The sequence below is a fragment of the Aplysia californica genome, unplaced genomic scaffold, assembly GCF_000002075.1.
Source record: "Aplysia californica isolate F4 #8 unplaced genomic scaffold, AplCal3.0 scaffold00049, whole genome shotgun sequence".
Classification (NCBI taxonomy): domain Eukaryota; kingdom Metazoa; phylum Mollusca; class Gastropoda; order Aplysiida; family Aplysiidae; genus Aplysia; species Aplysia californica.
In genome coordinates this window covers 945,269-960,027 of record NW_004797319.1, presented here as the reverse complement: position 1 = coordinate 960,027, position 14,759 = coordinate 945,269, and the positions used below count along the sequence as shown (strand labels likewise).

The following is a 14,759-nucleotide window of genomic DNA, read 5'->3' as shown; positions in this document are numbered from 1 at the left end:
AGCATGCATACTTTGTTATAGAAAAGATCGTCTCTGTGTATCCATTGTTGGACAGTGTCCTATTGTGTGGTAGATTAAGAGGCGTTCAGATAATATAGTTTACAAGTCATGGGAATATTTTGCATGTGTAGGCTACAACTCACACAATAAATGTAACATATTTACACCCTCCCCCCACTTCTCTCTCACTCTCACGCGCACACACACACATGCACGCGCGCGTACGCGTGAACGATAACAATGTATAAACGGGACTATCTTCCCAGACTGGACTAAAGTACCATACTCTTTAATAACAATCTTAATGCCTCACTTTTCCGCGTTTGTAGCGCCCGAGGCGACCGATGACGTCACTCAGTGGAAATTTCCCAGCCGCCGGTCGTTCACCCAGCACGCGCAAATGGCAATGCCGCTTACTTCCTTAGTTACTCCCACATCTTTAAAGATTACACGAAAACCGCTAAACACAGAAGCATGAAATTTTCAGGGAATTAAGAAAAATGGTGTTCAACGTATCAGTCAGTTTGACAAATCACAGCTCTGAAAAATCTTCAAAGTGCACCACATCAACCACTTTCGCAAACGTTTTTGACTACTTCTTGGATGGGTACAAAGTTGTCAAAACTGCATACTACGAGATTGACCAGTTTTCTGATTGGCTGCCAAGTTTCATTCATATCCATTCACGAGAAGCGGCGGGAGAGCGAGTTGAAGACAACAACCTTTGCGTTAGTGCGTCCCACGAAACACCCCCGCCGCGGAGGCCAAAAATCGGCAGAACAAAATGCGCTCGGGGGGCATTGGTAAGTCCAGGACTTTAAAAAGCATGTAAGACAAAACAATTATAAAACCTTTATAGTTAGGCTTAAAGCAGAGCAAAAAGTGAAAATAAAAAAGAGCGTGTACTGAGAGCCGGAGCTAGAAGGACAGAGCACCGGATGTAGTGATGCTGAAAACCTGGCAATCATTGAATCACTGCATCATGGACTAAGTATTTATTTTTTTCAAAATGCTAATAAAATCACAGTACCAGTTTTTAATCACCAACAAGCCATCATGCAGAGATGCCAACCACAGAAAACCAAAATGAGTATTGGGAAAAATGAAAATGTGTATTTTCAGGGGAAAATGGGTATTTTCCACAACCGACCAACCAGTAATAGTAAAATGTTCAGGGTGTCCAGCAATATTTCCTGAAAAAAAATTACTAGCTCACCAGCTCGAAAAAAGGAGCACACACGCGTACAATATGTATGTATCCAGTCAAAAACATGTCAGTATTCAATGTCGTACTGGGGTCTTGTTTGACTTAAGTATTTCAGTCTATTATATAGGTCTAATATTTTCCTCTCATTATTATATTTTAAAAAATAAATCCTGCTTTGAGAGTTCGGAAGGACCTAGATCAAGAATTTCTACAATCAAGAGCCAGTCTGGGTGTCACGATTCATGTCATGAACTGACAGACTCAAATTATTGCTCAAACTCAGAGCAAAGCAATAACTTGAATGGCTCAAGTAGACCATGCACCTTGAGAGTTGTAACAACTGTGGTAGAGCAAGATGCAGTGACACTGAAAATCTGCCAGTCTTGAACAGAAAGCTACAACATACACTGTAGGTATAATTTACTATCACCCATCCAAGTAGGTATAATTTACTATCACCCATCCAATGAAACGCGCACACTTTATTTCAATAACACAGGCTTGCAAAGTATGAGGGGTCCCGATTCCGCACACGGCCTGCATCAACGCGCGCTTTGCAGAAAGCTCTAATCAAAATTCTGAAATGTGCACCCAAGCTTTTGTCCTCTGGTGTTGCCTTAACCCCCCCCCCCCGATAGTATCCGAAACCCCCAAAAAATCAATCTCCTCCCCTATTACGCAGTCATATGCTTCGCAACGCCGTTACTCCCATCAAAGACGGTCTTTACTCACACGATGTCGCTACGGATGCGCGCAGGTTCAGTGACCGGTCACGATGGCGAGCCAGACAATCTAAAAATCGGACGGCGGTCGACGCTTGTATTTTCTTTTCTTTCTTTTTTCCTCAAGTGATAGCACAGCGACGAGTCCGTGTATTTATTACATTTTATTTGCAAGGCGACATTGCGTTATCAGAGAAATGCTGGCAAACTTCTCGGTGGTAACGAAAACGAAAGTAGATCTTGATTTTCCCGATCGAGCCTCGGTGTCACATACGCTTCCGCCATAGCTGCCTATTCGTGTGATAGTGAAACATTCTCTCCGGATGGGGAAAAGCTGAACGAATATAATATCACGATCGCGACCGGCAAAAATGAACTTACTGACCACATTGGACTTGGTTTTCAAATATTCCAGTTCCGCGATACTGATACTATTTTGACAAAAGATGGGACTTTAGATAATTAGGTTTACTCGCCCAAGTTGAATCTCGAATTTTTCGCACTACAGGATGCATATTTTTTCATGAAAAGTCGTATTCGCGTATTTTCGGCCAAAAATCGTACTAAAATACCTAAAATAGCCCTGCATGTGAGCCTCAACCAGTCTGAAAATTTTGCGCCCCTCCCCCCAAAAGAGCTTTTGTGGGTGTCATAAGGAAGGACTTCCGAGTAACGAACGACCACCCCAACAAACACAACAAAGAAGAGACCTAACCCTACCCCTACCCCAAAAAAGAACCTGCAACGAACCTCATGTGAAAAGGCCAGCAAAAGTCCAAAATGAAAAACATTTTTAAAATTAAAAAACCACACTCCAAAACAAACAAGGCTTACAAGGAGCATAATGGCATACATCTATATATTGCTAGATCTATAATAATAGGGTTTGATACAATAACACAATAGATTCTAGAATTGGAATATGAATCCTCCATATAGATCTAGTAAACTAAATAAATCTAGATCTAGATCTTGTAGAACAAGTGAATAGGATCTAGGAATAGGCCTTGAACTAGAAATCCGCATCCGATTCCGAACAGAGGGGCTCAGCTGAGTCTAGACTTGGTCTAGATTCTAAATAAATAAATAATTCACGCACCTGATGAAATGCCCTTTTCCAACATTAATATTACAGCACAGCCTATGATAGGGTTTGACAAAATAGAATTGGAATATGAATCCTCCATTGAGGTCTATAATGATCTAGAGTATATAAATCTAGATCTAGATCTAGAAATTCATGACGAAAGCCTATTTTTTTTAAAACACACATGTTCGAAAGGAATCATATCATATTCATAGTTTCGATTTTCCTAGAAAAACTGTTCCCAGGGTGACTGCCAGTCCGGCTTCTCAATTTTCAAGGGAGGGGGGGGGTGTCTCATCCATTCTCCAGGGGCATTTTACATAACAACGACAGTGCATGCTCCATTTATATATTATATGTATATATAATATATACACACACACGCATGTAGGTACATTGAATCCAGTCAACATGATGTCAGTGTGGCACTGGGATACTGTGACTTAAGTTTTTCAGTCTGTTCCAACTTATTTATATTTTCCCCTCATCATATTCGCCTATATAAACTATATAAAAATGCCTAGAACCAGAATATCACTGTTAAGAACCAGTTGGGGCGTCAAGGTTTATATAATAAACGTGAAAGACAAATATTATCACTCTAGCTCAAAGTAGAGTAATAACATGAATGGCTCAAGTAGACCTATTCAGAGCGAGAGGTGTAAGAACTATTGGAGGGCAAGATGCAGTGACACTGAAAATCTGCGAATCTTGAACAGAAAGCTAAAATATACAATGCATATAATTTACTATCACCTACGCAATGAAACGGGAACCCTTTAGTAAAAAGAACACGGCTTAGACGGTTGGAGTATGATGGATCCCGATTCCACACAAGGACTGTGCACCAACGCGCCCTTTGCAGAGAGATCTACCAACTTCCAAGTTCACGTTTTTTTTGTTATCTGGCGTTGCCTTCAACCCCCCCGGCGTGCGTCTTAAAAAAAACCAACACAATAATCCTCCCATTCTCGAGTCCTATACTTCGCAGCGCTCAAACTTTGCATGAACTTTGGTGACCTCAACCATCGCCTATGCTCACAATGTGACGAAAACGCACAGGTTCAATGACCGGTCACGATGGCGAGTCTTTGTTTTTTTTCACACAAGTGACAGCACAGGACAAACGATTTTAAATTTTCATGGCGACACAGCGTTTGTAATGCAGAGCCTGCATGTTACAAATGTGGCGTTATCAGACTGCTATAGGCCCTACCGGCAAATTTCTGGGTGGTAACGAAAGCAGATCTTGATTTTCCAGATCGAGCTTCGGTATCGCACATACTTCCACTTGTTGCCGCCATTACCGCATGTGCGCGTGTAACGTACTCTCAGGCCGGGAAAGGCAGAATAAATATTATATCACAATCGCGACCGGCAAAAATGAACTCAAGGACGTTATCGGATTTTGTTTTCAAATATTCGAGAACTTTTAAGTATTTCCCCGGGTCTTTCACGGGGCAATTTACAGATTTCTTCAAATTCCCGTTGCATTCCGGATCTCGGCGGTTTTTTTCAAATTCCTGGGTAATTCCAGGGGCCTGGCAGTCACCATGTACACGTGTTCCTGTCCGATCTGGCAAAATTCAAGTTTTCAAGGAGATTTTTCCTTGAAGGCAAATTCAAGGAGATTTTTCCTTGAATGCAAATTCAAGCAGTTTTCAAGGACTCCTTGAATTCAAGGAGGCCGCGGGAACCCTGTCTTTTTCTTCCCTTTTTTTGGTCATTATAGTGACATCAGTGAGAATATTTATTTAATTCGTATGGCGACACTATTTTTTTAATGCACAAACTGCATGTTACAAATTTTCATTAACTGTAAATCTAACATTAAACTATCATCGGACAATTCTGAGCGGTGAAGAAAGCGAAAGTAGATTTTGATTTTCCAGATGGTGTCTCAGTATTACACCTACACTTCCGCCCCCGCCCCAACAGAACCGGGGTAAAAATCGAAAGCACACAATGAAACCCTCAAAAAAATAATTTCCACTCACACTTTGACAAATGACTTGAAGTACGCTACGAAATCCTTCTTTGAGCCAAAACCAGTCTCCACCAGCCTGCCATCTACAACAACGTCAATACCAGACGTGGCAGAGGCATCTGCCTGTTCTGTGGCCTCCTCAGCACTTGGGTTAGCTCCAAGCAACCTCTCATCCACAGCATCAGACCTGGTCACATGCTGACAAGATAGGATAATAAAACAACCCGTAAATTTTTTACCTTTATAAAAGTTTTTAGTTTTTAAGGACAGTTAAAAACACAAACATGGAGGAGAGATGAGGACGATATATGTTAGATTTAAAGAAGAAGCAAACCACATCAGAAGACCAGCAAACTGCCCACCCACTACCAAATGACAAACGCGTGGCATTGTGAGGAAATCAGGTGCTTGTCAAAATTAAATTGAAGAAAGTCATTTTCCCACTATTTTCATTGCATTAAATTGTTAATTATTTCTCAACACCTTTTATGTCCATTTAAAAGTACAATTTTGCTGAAAAAGAACACTAAAATGGAACGATTAAAGACATAAATGGTAAAATTTGTTATTTCCAAAGAACTTCAAGCTTTGTAAATTAAATTACCAAACCTTGATGGTCATTTTCTGTGAGACAGCCATGTGTTGCCAAGGAGAGAAGTGTCCATCATATAAACGGAACAGATCTTTTGAAAGGGGGGAGGCCGGGAAGGGATAGGAAGGTTTTTGAGGGAAATTTTGTTTTTAAGTTTAAGTTCGGGCTTCGTTCACGGTTTAAACAACCACCACTCGAGTTTGTATTGACGTGTTCATCGTTATGGACTGGGTAAACAATGACTGCTCAACTCACAATTTGTGTAACGAGTTGTGGGAAGGGCTTTTAAAGGTCATGACGGATCACATGCTTCCATCACCAGCAGCTGAAAATTTATTGTTACCAATTGGTTGACTAGGGGAAAACATTGGAACCGTCCAAGCAACATCCATATGTTGCAGGGACTAACAATTATAATGACAACAAGTAAATAGATTTTATCACAGCCCATCCACAGCATTAGGGGTCAATTCATAATCTATTAAATAAATGTCGGGCGACAAGATTTGCATGGCCATCTCAGACTGGCATTTTTCATTGTCGGTTGATGAAATATAGTTGTCGTGTTGGATGGGCGAGCGACTTACAGTTAAATTATATGGAAACCCCCCCTGGAAAATAGAATGTCAAAGTGGCCACTTGTACAGGCGGCCGTCATGACAGGTTTGGCTGTATCTCTAGGTTAGTTCAAGATAGACGGGTATTTTTTTCCACACGAAAAGCAAGACACATGGACAAACTTTAAGAAGACAATACCAATAATACTCAACATGTTTCAAAATTGATAAGCGCTTGATTCCATATATGTGCTGCATCATGGTGAAATTAGGCTATGCCCCCCCCCCCCTCTCAAAGCAAGGGAATCAAATGGGCTCCACAATAATACCAACATTTAACACACGCAAAAAATTTTTTTATGGACGCCCCATTCCAGTCCCGTGACACGAACAGGTCGAGATTATTACCTTGCCCTTGACTTTGTAGAACCCATCAATCTTTGCCACGGGAAATGTGTCAGTGAAAAGTTCATCACCTGAAGAGAAAGAAAAATAACAACTAGCCTTGGAACAGATATAAGAAGTCCAGATAGCATGATGAATGATTTAACTTTCTTTTAATTTTAAAATGAAGGGGAAAAAAAAAAAAATCCACGGCAAGGAGAGCGCACTCAAAATAGATATCACAGAGATATAAATTGTCTAATATTATATGCATAATATAATGAGTCAAAAGTAAAGTAGAAATTTGCGTCAAACCAAGGAAAATGAACAGCCATAGATCACATGAAGCTAAGCAAGCACCTAGCACACACCTGTGATTGCCCCAAATATAGAGGATGTATATCTTGTTAATGTCTTTTTGTCCCCGGTAAAGCACAGTTCTCAATATTTTCAGGTGTTTTTCCTCTTAGGTTCGGAATCCCGTAAAATCCAGTAAAACGAGAGGCTCTTATTATGTCCCGCAGTGCCAGATCAATAATATCGCGGTTGTTGTAGCGTTTACTACGACATAGATTATAGATCTAATTGGGTTATTTCTGGGCGCGCAACGCTCATATTGGCCTGTAGGGCAAGCTGAAACACACCAGCAACGTAACCAAATGCAAAGACCCAGAAACTGTGGATGGGGAGAATGACTAGCCTTGGCCTACTTCCAAAATTTTTACGACAATTAGTCCCAAACCGGAAAAGTTGGAAACCTTATTTATGTTCAAAAGCCGGAAATTCTGGCATATATGCTGGAAAACTCACCCATGCGTCAGATCTCATCTGCCGATCCGGTGTCCCCGCCAACCCAAAAAAAAACCCCAAGATGTTTTTGTTTAAAGGTGGTCAGGGCCTTGCCTTGTTAAATACAAGTGAAATTTTACTGCTGGTATTTTTTTACTTTCCCTCCCGTCTCACACTTAACTACCAGTTGTCCATTTTCTACTAAATATTGATGAGCTGAACACGAATTTCAACTTCATTTCCGTCCCAAATTAATAGTTTTTTAAATACGGAGTGTCTACGTACACAGTAACCGGGCGCGTAGCCTCAGGGTTTACGTACACGGTAACCGGGCGCGTAGTCTAAGTATAAAAAAAAATGCCAAAAAATTCGAACCACGATTGATTGGTCGCGACGCAGATGCTAGTTCTATGTGTCGTTATCAACAACCCTCCAAAGATCTAGATAGCACTCGAGTGAACACAACACATAAAGTTTAAGAGCAGCATCCTTCATAGGCAACACGTCATATCTGTAGCTGTAGCGAAAATTAAACTGTTTGGAACTGTAGCATTTCTTTATGAAAATATTTACTGCTGACATTTTTTGGACCAATTGAACCATATTGTATATGAACAATCTTTGGTAGGCCTATAATATAATTATAGATCTATATATATATATAAATCCGAAATTTGCGTGAAAGGATCTGATTTCAAAGTGTTCGGAGAAATAGTGCCCAGCTTTATTTTCCCGACACGGCTGTTAAAACCCCACTGAAAGTGGTACTTTAGCTGGTGGCCGAACCCCAGTCTGACCTCCCGCGCGAAGGTAATAAATCAGTGTCAGTTGGCCACCCTCATGCTTAACAACCATGACGATAGCGATGTCCGCGCCGTGCCTGCGTAACTCGATTCAGGTAATTTTCGTATCACTTTCCCTCGTTATTTCTCCCGATCTGATAAACCTAGAAGCTTGTTTAAAATCTCATTTTAAAGAGTCTTAAGACTAACAAGACGATCCCACTTTCGCTCCGGAAATCTCACTGATGTTATAGCATTTAAGCGCTTTGCAGGACAAGCGTTTTGTTCAACTAAAGATGCATTTTGAATTATATTCCATTTTGGAGTTTATTATCTCAAAAGACAAACTCAAATTTTCACTCAGATTTCTGTGCTTCACTTGAGACAGCAATACTTGAACTGTGTGAGCAAGTTCTATTTCTGGGAAATGAATGTGTGATTTTATATGATTTTTTTAAAAGGTACCCCCTCCCCCGTGATTCACTCGGATTGTGATCTTTCATTTCTGTTCTTATTTATCGCGTTATTTTTTCATTTTTCTTATCGAATTTTTGGAATATTTTAGCCCAGTTAAGAAATGGAGAAACATACAGAGGATTCACATTTTCAAAAGCTGCACGAACTTTGCAGAACTTGTGGTGGCAGAACACTGTCAGTCAAGCAGAAGGCACAGAAAAGGCGACCCCTGCAGTGTTCTGAGTTTGCGTCGGACATTCTCTTGGCCTTTGGTGTTAGCATAAACACCATGTCAACAACAATATTTCCTGCCTCGTTCTTTGGAAACTATGAAACGCGATCACAATCGTTTAAAAAAATATGGCCATGGCCTAAAGAAAAATGTCGCTAGTTTTCACAATAGTTTACACCTCCCACTAATAAACATTGAACCCGTTAAAGTAGCACCACCATACCTTCATATCCTTTTGGGTATAGTTCTGAACCACCACCGTTTGCTGGAGACAGCGACACACACAATAGACATACAGCTAAGTGAGCAATCAGAGGAAGACTTTAAAGGGGTTTCGTCGTCACTAAAACTGGAGTGAGAATAGAGGTGGCCATTGAACGCGCACCGGGTGAGAACCGGTGCGCGTTCACCCTAAACCACAGAATTCTACACTGTGATAACAGAAAAATTGTAGAATTCTGTGCCGTGAACAAACGTTCCATTACAATTGTAGCCTACTAAAAGCGTACAATTTTGTCTGTGGGCAGTGGAGTGGAGAGAGAGAGAGAGAGAGGAGTAGCGCGAGAATTTCCGGGCAAAACAAAATGGTGACCCGCGTAGTTCGGCTCGATTCGAAAAGTTAAATAGCCGTAGCATCTTTGTAGACAACCAAATTAATTTACTTTTGTGTTTTAACATCATTTTTTAACTTTGTTTTGGTCAATTTGATCGTCCACACCGATAGACAGTATTCAGAAAGAGACAGAGAGAGAGAGAAGAGGGGAGGAGTAGATCTTGCGAGAACTTCCGGGCAAAACAAAATGGCGACCCGCGTAGTTCGGCTCGATTCGAACAGTGAAATAGCCATAGCATCTTTGAAGACGATCAAATTAGCTTACTTTTGTGCTATAACGTAATTTTTTCTTGCCTTTTATCAATTTGATCATCCACACCGATGATAGACAGTATTCCAAAATGAGGAAAAGAAGGTGAGAATAGCCTACGCTGGCAAGTCTCACCCGGGGTGAGAGGTAGATCGTTTTTCTATTCTCACTCCGGATGAGAATAGATAGCCACTTCCTTGAAGAAGTAGATCTATGAATCTGCACAGAAAGGAAACAAAAAGAACCAGTCTCTGACCATTTAAAAATGAAGACCAATTATAAAATTACCACTTAACTTGAATCGAGATCAAAAATCTATTTCCGGCTCAAGACAAACATCGAAACCAAGACACTAAACAAAACTAGAGTTAGATAGAATCTACGTCGGACAGTGGGACCGAGTCCAAAACATCTCGAATTTTAGAGAGAATTTCAATATAAAAATCGTATATCAATACTAAATCTGAAGTAAATAAAACACACATATATAAATACCTGTAACAATGCACTTGTAAATAATCATTTTGACGGATGTGTCGCGATTTCTTTGTTACCTATCTGGTTCACAGAACCACCGACTGGATTGCCAGGCGTAAAAAGGAAGCGGAAGTTAAAGTCTACGTCCTTTGTCAATAATTGAGGTGTCCCTCGTGATTCGGACGTTTCTAAAATCGTACGAGTTATTATTAATAGCTACATCTAGGCTAACTGGGAACACGTTCGATGAAAGGACTCAAAAAAACCACACAAAAAAGAATCGATTGTCAACTCATTGTGGAATCAATGCACACTGCTTCCGAACGGAAGCCTCACTTGTTTACAATGGCATCTTAGAAGACGAACGGACTTTCCCAAGATGAGATCTTAAAAAAACGTATGAAAAACTGAAAATTAAACTGTGACTCATCCAGACTCCTAATTGTACACCCTTAAATGATTCTGAATCCTCATTTTAAAAAATAAATTCGAACTTTAAGTGAGTCGTAAGTTTTAGGCGACAAGAGTGACGTACTTTCACAAATATGATTGTAATAGATATCCCCTCCCAAAAATTTTTAATTAAAATTTAATTAATCAATTAATTAAAAATTTCAAAAACACAAACCCCCAAACAAACCAGAAACAAAACGTTAAAAAAGAAGAAAAACACAAACAAAATATCTGCATTTATAATAAAGCATAAAAATGTCTCCACCCCCCCCCCCCACCCCCCCCCTTCCTCCCTTAATATTCTGTCGAGGTGAGACACAAACACATTTCAGCAAATTTTTATTTATTTTGCAGACCATTGAAATGTGACACTATTTTTGGCTTGGAGTGTGATCCAAATCAGTCTCACAATTTTTAATTTCTTCCAATTAAAAAAATTCTTTGACTTCCATAAAAAAAATAAGATAGGCTACAAACAGAACACAAAAAACAATTTATGTAACAACCCCTTCCCCCAAAAAAGCAACAACAGCAACAAATAAATAAATAAACAAACGGAGAATCATGGCGAAATAGATCTCTCAGTAATACATGTAACTTTGAGAACATATTCATTTTACTTTTCCAATAATGCAGTGTCTGAAGAAACCTTATCCAAAAACTTTTGGCCTAAAGAAAATTAACTTGATGCGTTAAGAAAAATAAATCTTTAAAAAAAGCAGAGCTCATGGATGGTTTGGGGTATCCATCTTAGTAAAAATCATTAATGATGACTCTGGTAAACTTCAATAATATCCTCCTTTTTGACATTCATCAGTTTAATTTTTTTTTAAATCTTGTTTTTCATCATATAGTGTACCCTGAAGCCAATTTGCAAAGAGAGATTCGAGCCCGCAAACTGGGCCCATCCCTGGAAGGAAATTAATGTGGCAAACTTTTCTCTGCCAGAACTGGTCTGGCCATAGCAGAAGCCATAAGTCATTACCTTAACCTTTATTTCTTCTGTTTCTCTCAAGAAATGTTATTCTCTGCGGTTGTAATGGTGATCATTGCCACGCATGGACGATTAACTTTCATAACTTACACTACCCGGTACAAGTATTATTAAATATAGGTAGGCCTATCTACTGCAGGGACATGATAGGGTGGTATTGAAAATAATAACATGCACAGTAGTAACAAAATCATGGAAGAATTAAGTTTTTAGTGTATAAGTTGGTCTTTATACTTTATACTAGTATTTGGAAGATCAAAAATTCCAAAAAGAACAAAAGAATCCAGCGAGACTGGATAACCGCACAGCCAATCTCAAACTTGAGATAAAAATATATGCTGGACAAAAACTACAGACTAGGAATCCGCATAAACCGAATTCTGCGGGATCGCCAGATTATCTACAGTTTGTCTGGGATTTAGCTCTATATAACCCCCCCCCCCCCCAAAAAAAAAAAAAAAAAAAAGCAAAAAAATATTAAAAGATTAGTCTATGGATTTTATCTTAGAATCAATAAAACTAATTTTAAAAAAAGTAAAGCTCACATAGCTTTCCGACTTTCCGAACAAAAAGGTCAGTGGTAGTCAGAAGTAAACCTTCCACGACGAATGACGTAAAAACTAGATCTAGATCAAGATCTAATAAATTAAAAATAACCATGTTTAACTCTCGATAGCCTTCTGAAAAAAACATTTTCTTTCCAAGGGACGCAACTATCAAAGGCGGAAAAACAATAAATTTACATTTCTACTTCCCTTCTGTTGTTATAGTTATAATTGCGTGCAGCGCAGGTAGACCAAAAGACCATACTCACCATAGTTCCGCTGCGAGAGAGGGCTCCTATCAGGCGTGCCTTGCCGCCCACAGAGCATCATCCATTACTTTTAATCTCCTTGGCTTGATACTAGATATAGGCCTTCTCATTATCTGAGAAGGCCTAGATCTAGTACTAGATCTAGATACAACACTCCATTCTCTCTCGCCTTGATATCAGAGAGTATAAATATATTTTAGTGTCTCTGGTTGATATCAGAGAGTATTTAAAGGTAACATTAGTTAAAACTATACTCTTAAAAAAAAAAAGAAACAAGATTTAAAACTGAATTCTTTATTAAGTGAACATAACGAAAAGAACAAAATAATGCAATGTTCTGGCAGATGATAACTATACACATGTTCAAAACGTTATCCCATCCCTGGTGAACAAACTGAATGTCCTGCACCAGCTTGTAAACAGAATGGGGTATACAAAAAGTCCGTGCCTAATATGAGAACCATTTAGTGCTGATCACTGTTCGGCATCAGGAACCCATTGAAGAAATCAAGTTTGCAATACCACGCTGCAGGATGGCCTGCCTGCCACTCATGCTGAAGTGTCACAAGGAGCTCTGGAAGTGTCTGAGGTATCGGATTCCTCTGCCGCACACATTGATCTAAATCGTCCCATAAGTGTTCGATTGGACACAAATCCGGTGAACGGGCAGGCCATGGTAGAGTCGGAATGTTGTTGGCACACAGGAAGTCCTCACACAACCGTGCAACATGCGGACGAGCGTAATCCTGCTTCAAAATGCCAGCATTAGTAGCGTCCAGGTGTGGAACGATATGAGGTCGCTTGATATCCCTGTACCTGTCATATGTCACTCTGTGCTGGGCGCTGGTACCACTGGAGACGTTCTGCCACGTGGTGTGCGGTCAACACGTTACGTCGAACTGGTCTTCGAGCTAAGAATCCTACCTCTCTGAGACGATTGAGGACTGTCTGGTCAGAAATTCTTCCACGTCAGGGATTTGAGCAGTTGTAGACGTTGCTGTTGTGGTTCGATCTTGAAGGTGTCGCACACGGGTATAACGATCCTTGGCCGCAGTAGTGCCCTTGGGTCGGCCTGACCTAGGCCTGTTATGAGCCCTTTGAGTGGTGTTGTATCGAGACCATAACGCAGCAATAGTCTGTCTAGACACGCCAAAGTGCCTTGCCACGGCTTCCTGAGTCACCCCTACTCCCAATCGTCCGATTGCAGTATTGAGTTCAGCATCAGTCTACTTGGGCATTTTTCAGTTGTCTACGGTTATGTTAAATGAACTGTGTGAACCATGGTTGTCGTGGCTTTTTATACGGCAGTGAGAGAGGTAACAGAAAGCTGAATTGAAGTTCACTACTGTGCACGAGAAAGTGGTCAAGGCCGCCATTATGGATTCAGTAAAAACTCGCCTATACGGACGTCTTGATGTGCACTGCAAGTGATTATTGGTGTTTTGGCGACAACACTTGATCCTTTCTAGCACTCTGTCCCTAATATTTACCATTTTGTTATAATGCATTTCCTAATATTCAAAATGTACCAAGGGTCAAGTTCAATTTTCTTAAAGAGTATACAATATACCTTACAAATTATTTTGAATACCGATTGTCCCATGTGGGTTTCCGACAGCAAAGTCATTTGTCAGTTCATGTCTGCATTATGAAGGCGAAATAAGCTGTGCTGTAGTGTGTGAATGCTACATGAATGTTGATGCCATAATAGTAGGCTATGGTAGGCTCAGTCTTGTAAACAGCATTTTGAACTGTGGAACTGAGTTGTATACATGCCATTTATTATTTATTATTATTATTATTATTATTATTATTATTATTATTATTATCATTACTAGTGAAAGCACCCGTTCTACGAACGGAGTAGCCTAATAATGAAGAAGTAGGAAAGTTAAGAAGAGGAAAAAGACTGAAAACAGGAAAGAAACAAAACATACATATTTTACCTAGAATTTATCCATGTTGCACCCCCTCTTGACTACCTCTAGGGGTAAGACTTCTTCCCCCTCTTCAAAGGCGCGACTCTTTCTTCATAAGTTCCAGCTCAATCACTTAAAAAAAAAGAGTTAGGCCTACATGCCAATTGTTGCTTCCCAGAAGAACCTAATCTAGATTCTAGATCTAGCCTAGATCTCGAAGGATTATGAAGACTTAGGCCCATAATTGAAAGAAGGAGCCTAGGCCAATAGATAGATCTAAGTTTAGAAATTCACATTTTTAACAGATGGCCTAGATTCTAGATCTATTCACAGCAGGAAAAATCCACTTTCAAGAATACCTTCATCATTCTTGATCTCGATCTAAGATTAACATGATTCTGTGGCGTCGGTGGCCTAGGAGATTTGTTGCTATCTGTCAAAGGC

The 14,759-nt window shown here is 39.9% G+C and overlaps 1 protein-coding gene across 1 annotated transcript in view; it reads right to left on the bottom strand.

Annotated features, from left to right (window-relative positions):
• LOC101863001 (translationally-controlled tumor protein homolog) overlaps positions 1-10,268 on the bottom strand; it is a 17,734-nt gene extending 7,466 nt beyond the window's left edge. Inside the window, exons 1-3 of the mRNA XM_005092588.3 lie at positions 10,154-10,268; positions 6,561-6,628; positions 5,014-5,201 (exon numbers count right to left, since the gene is read on the bottom strand). Of these exons, the coding sequence (XP_005092645.1) occupies positions 5,014-5,201; positions 6,561-6,628; positions 10,154-10,181 (284 nt within the window). The 5' untranslated portion in view covers positions 10,182-10,268. The remainder of the gene's footprint in view (positions 1-5,013; positions 5,202-6,560; positions 6,629-10,153) is intronic.
• Between the last annotated feature and the right edge of the window lie 4,491 nt (positions 10,269-14,759).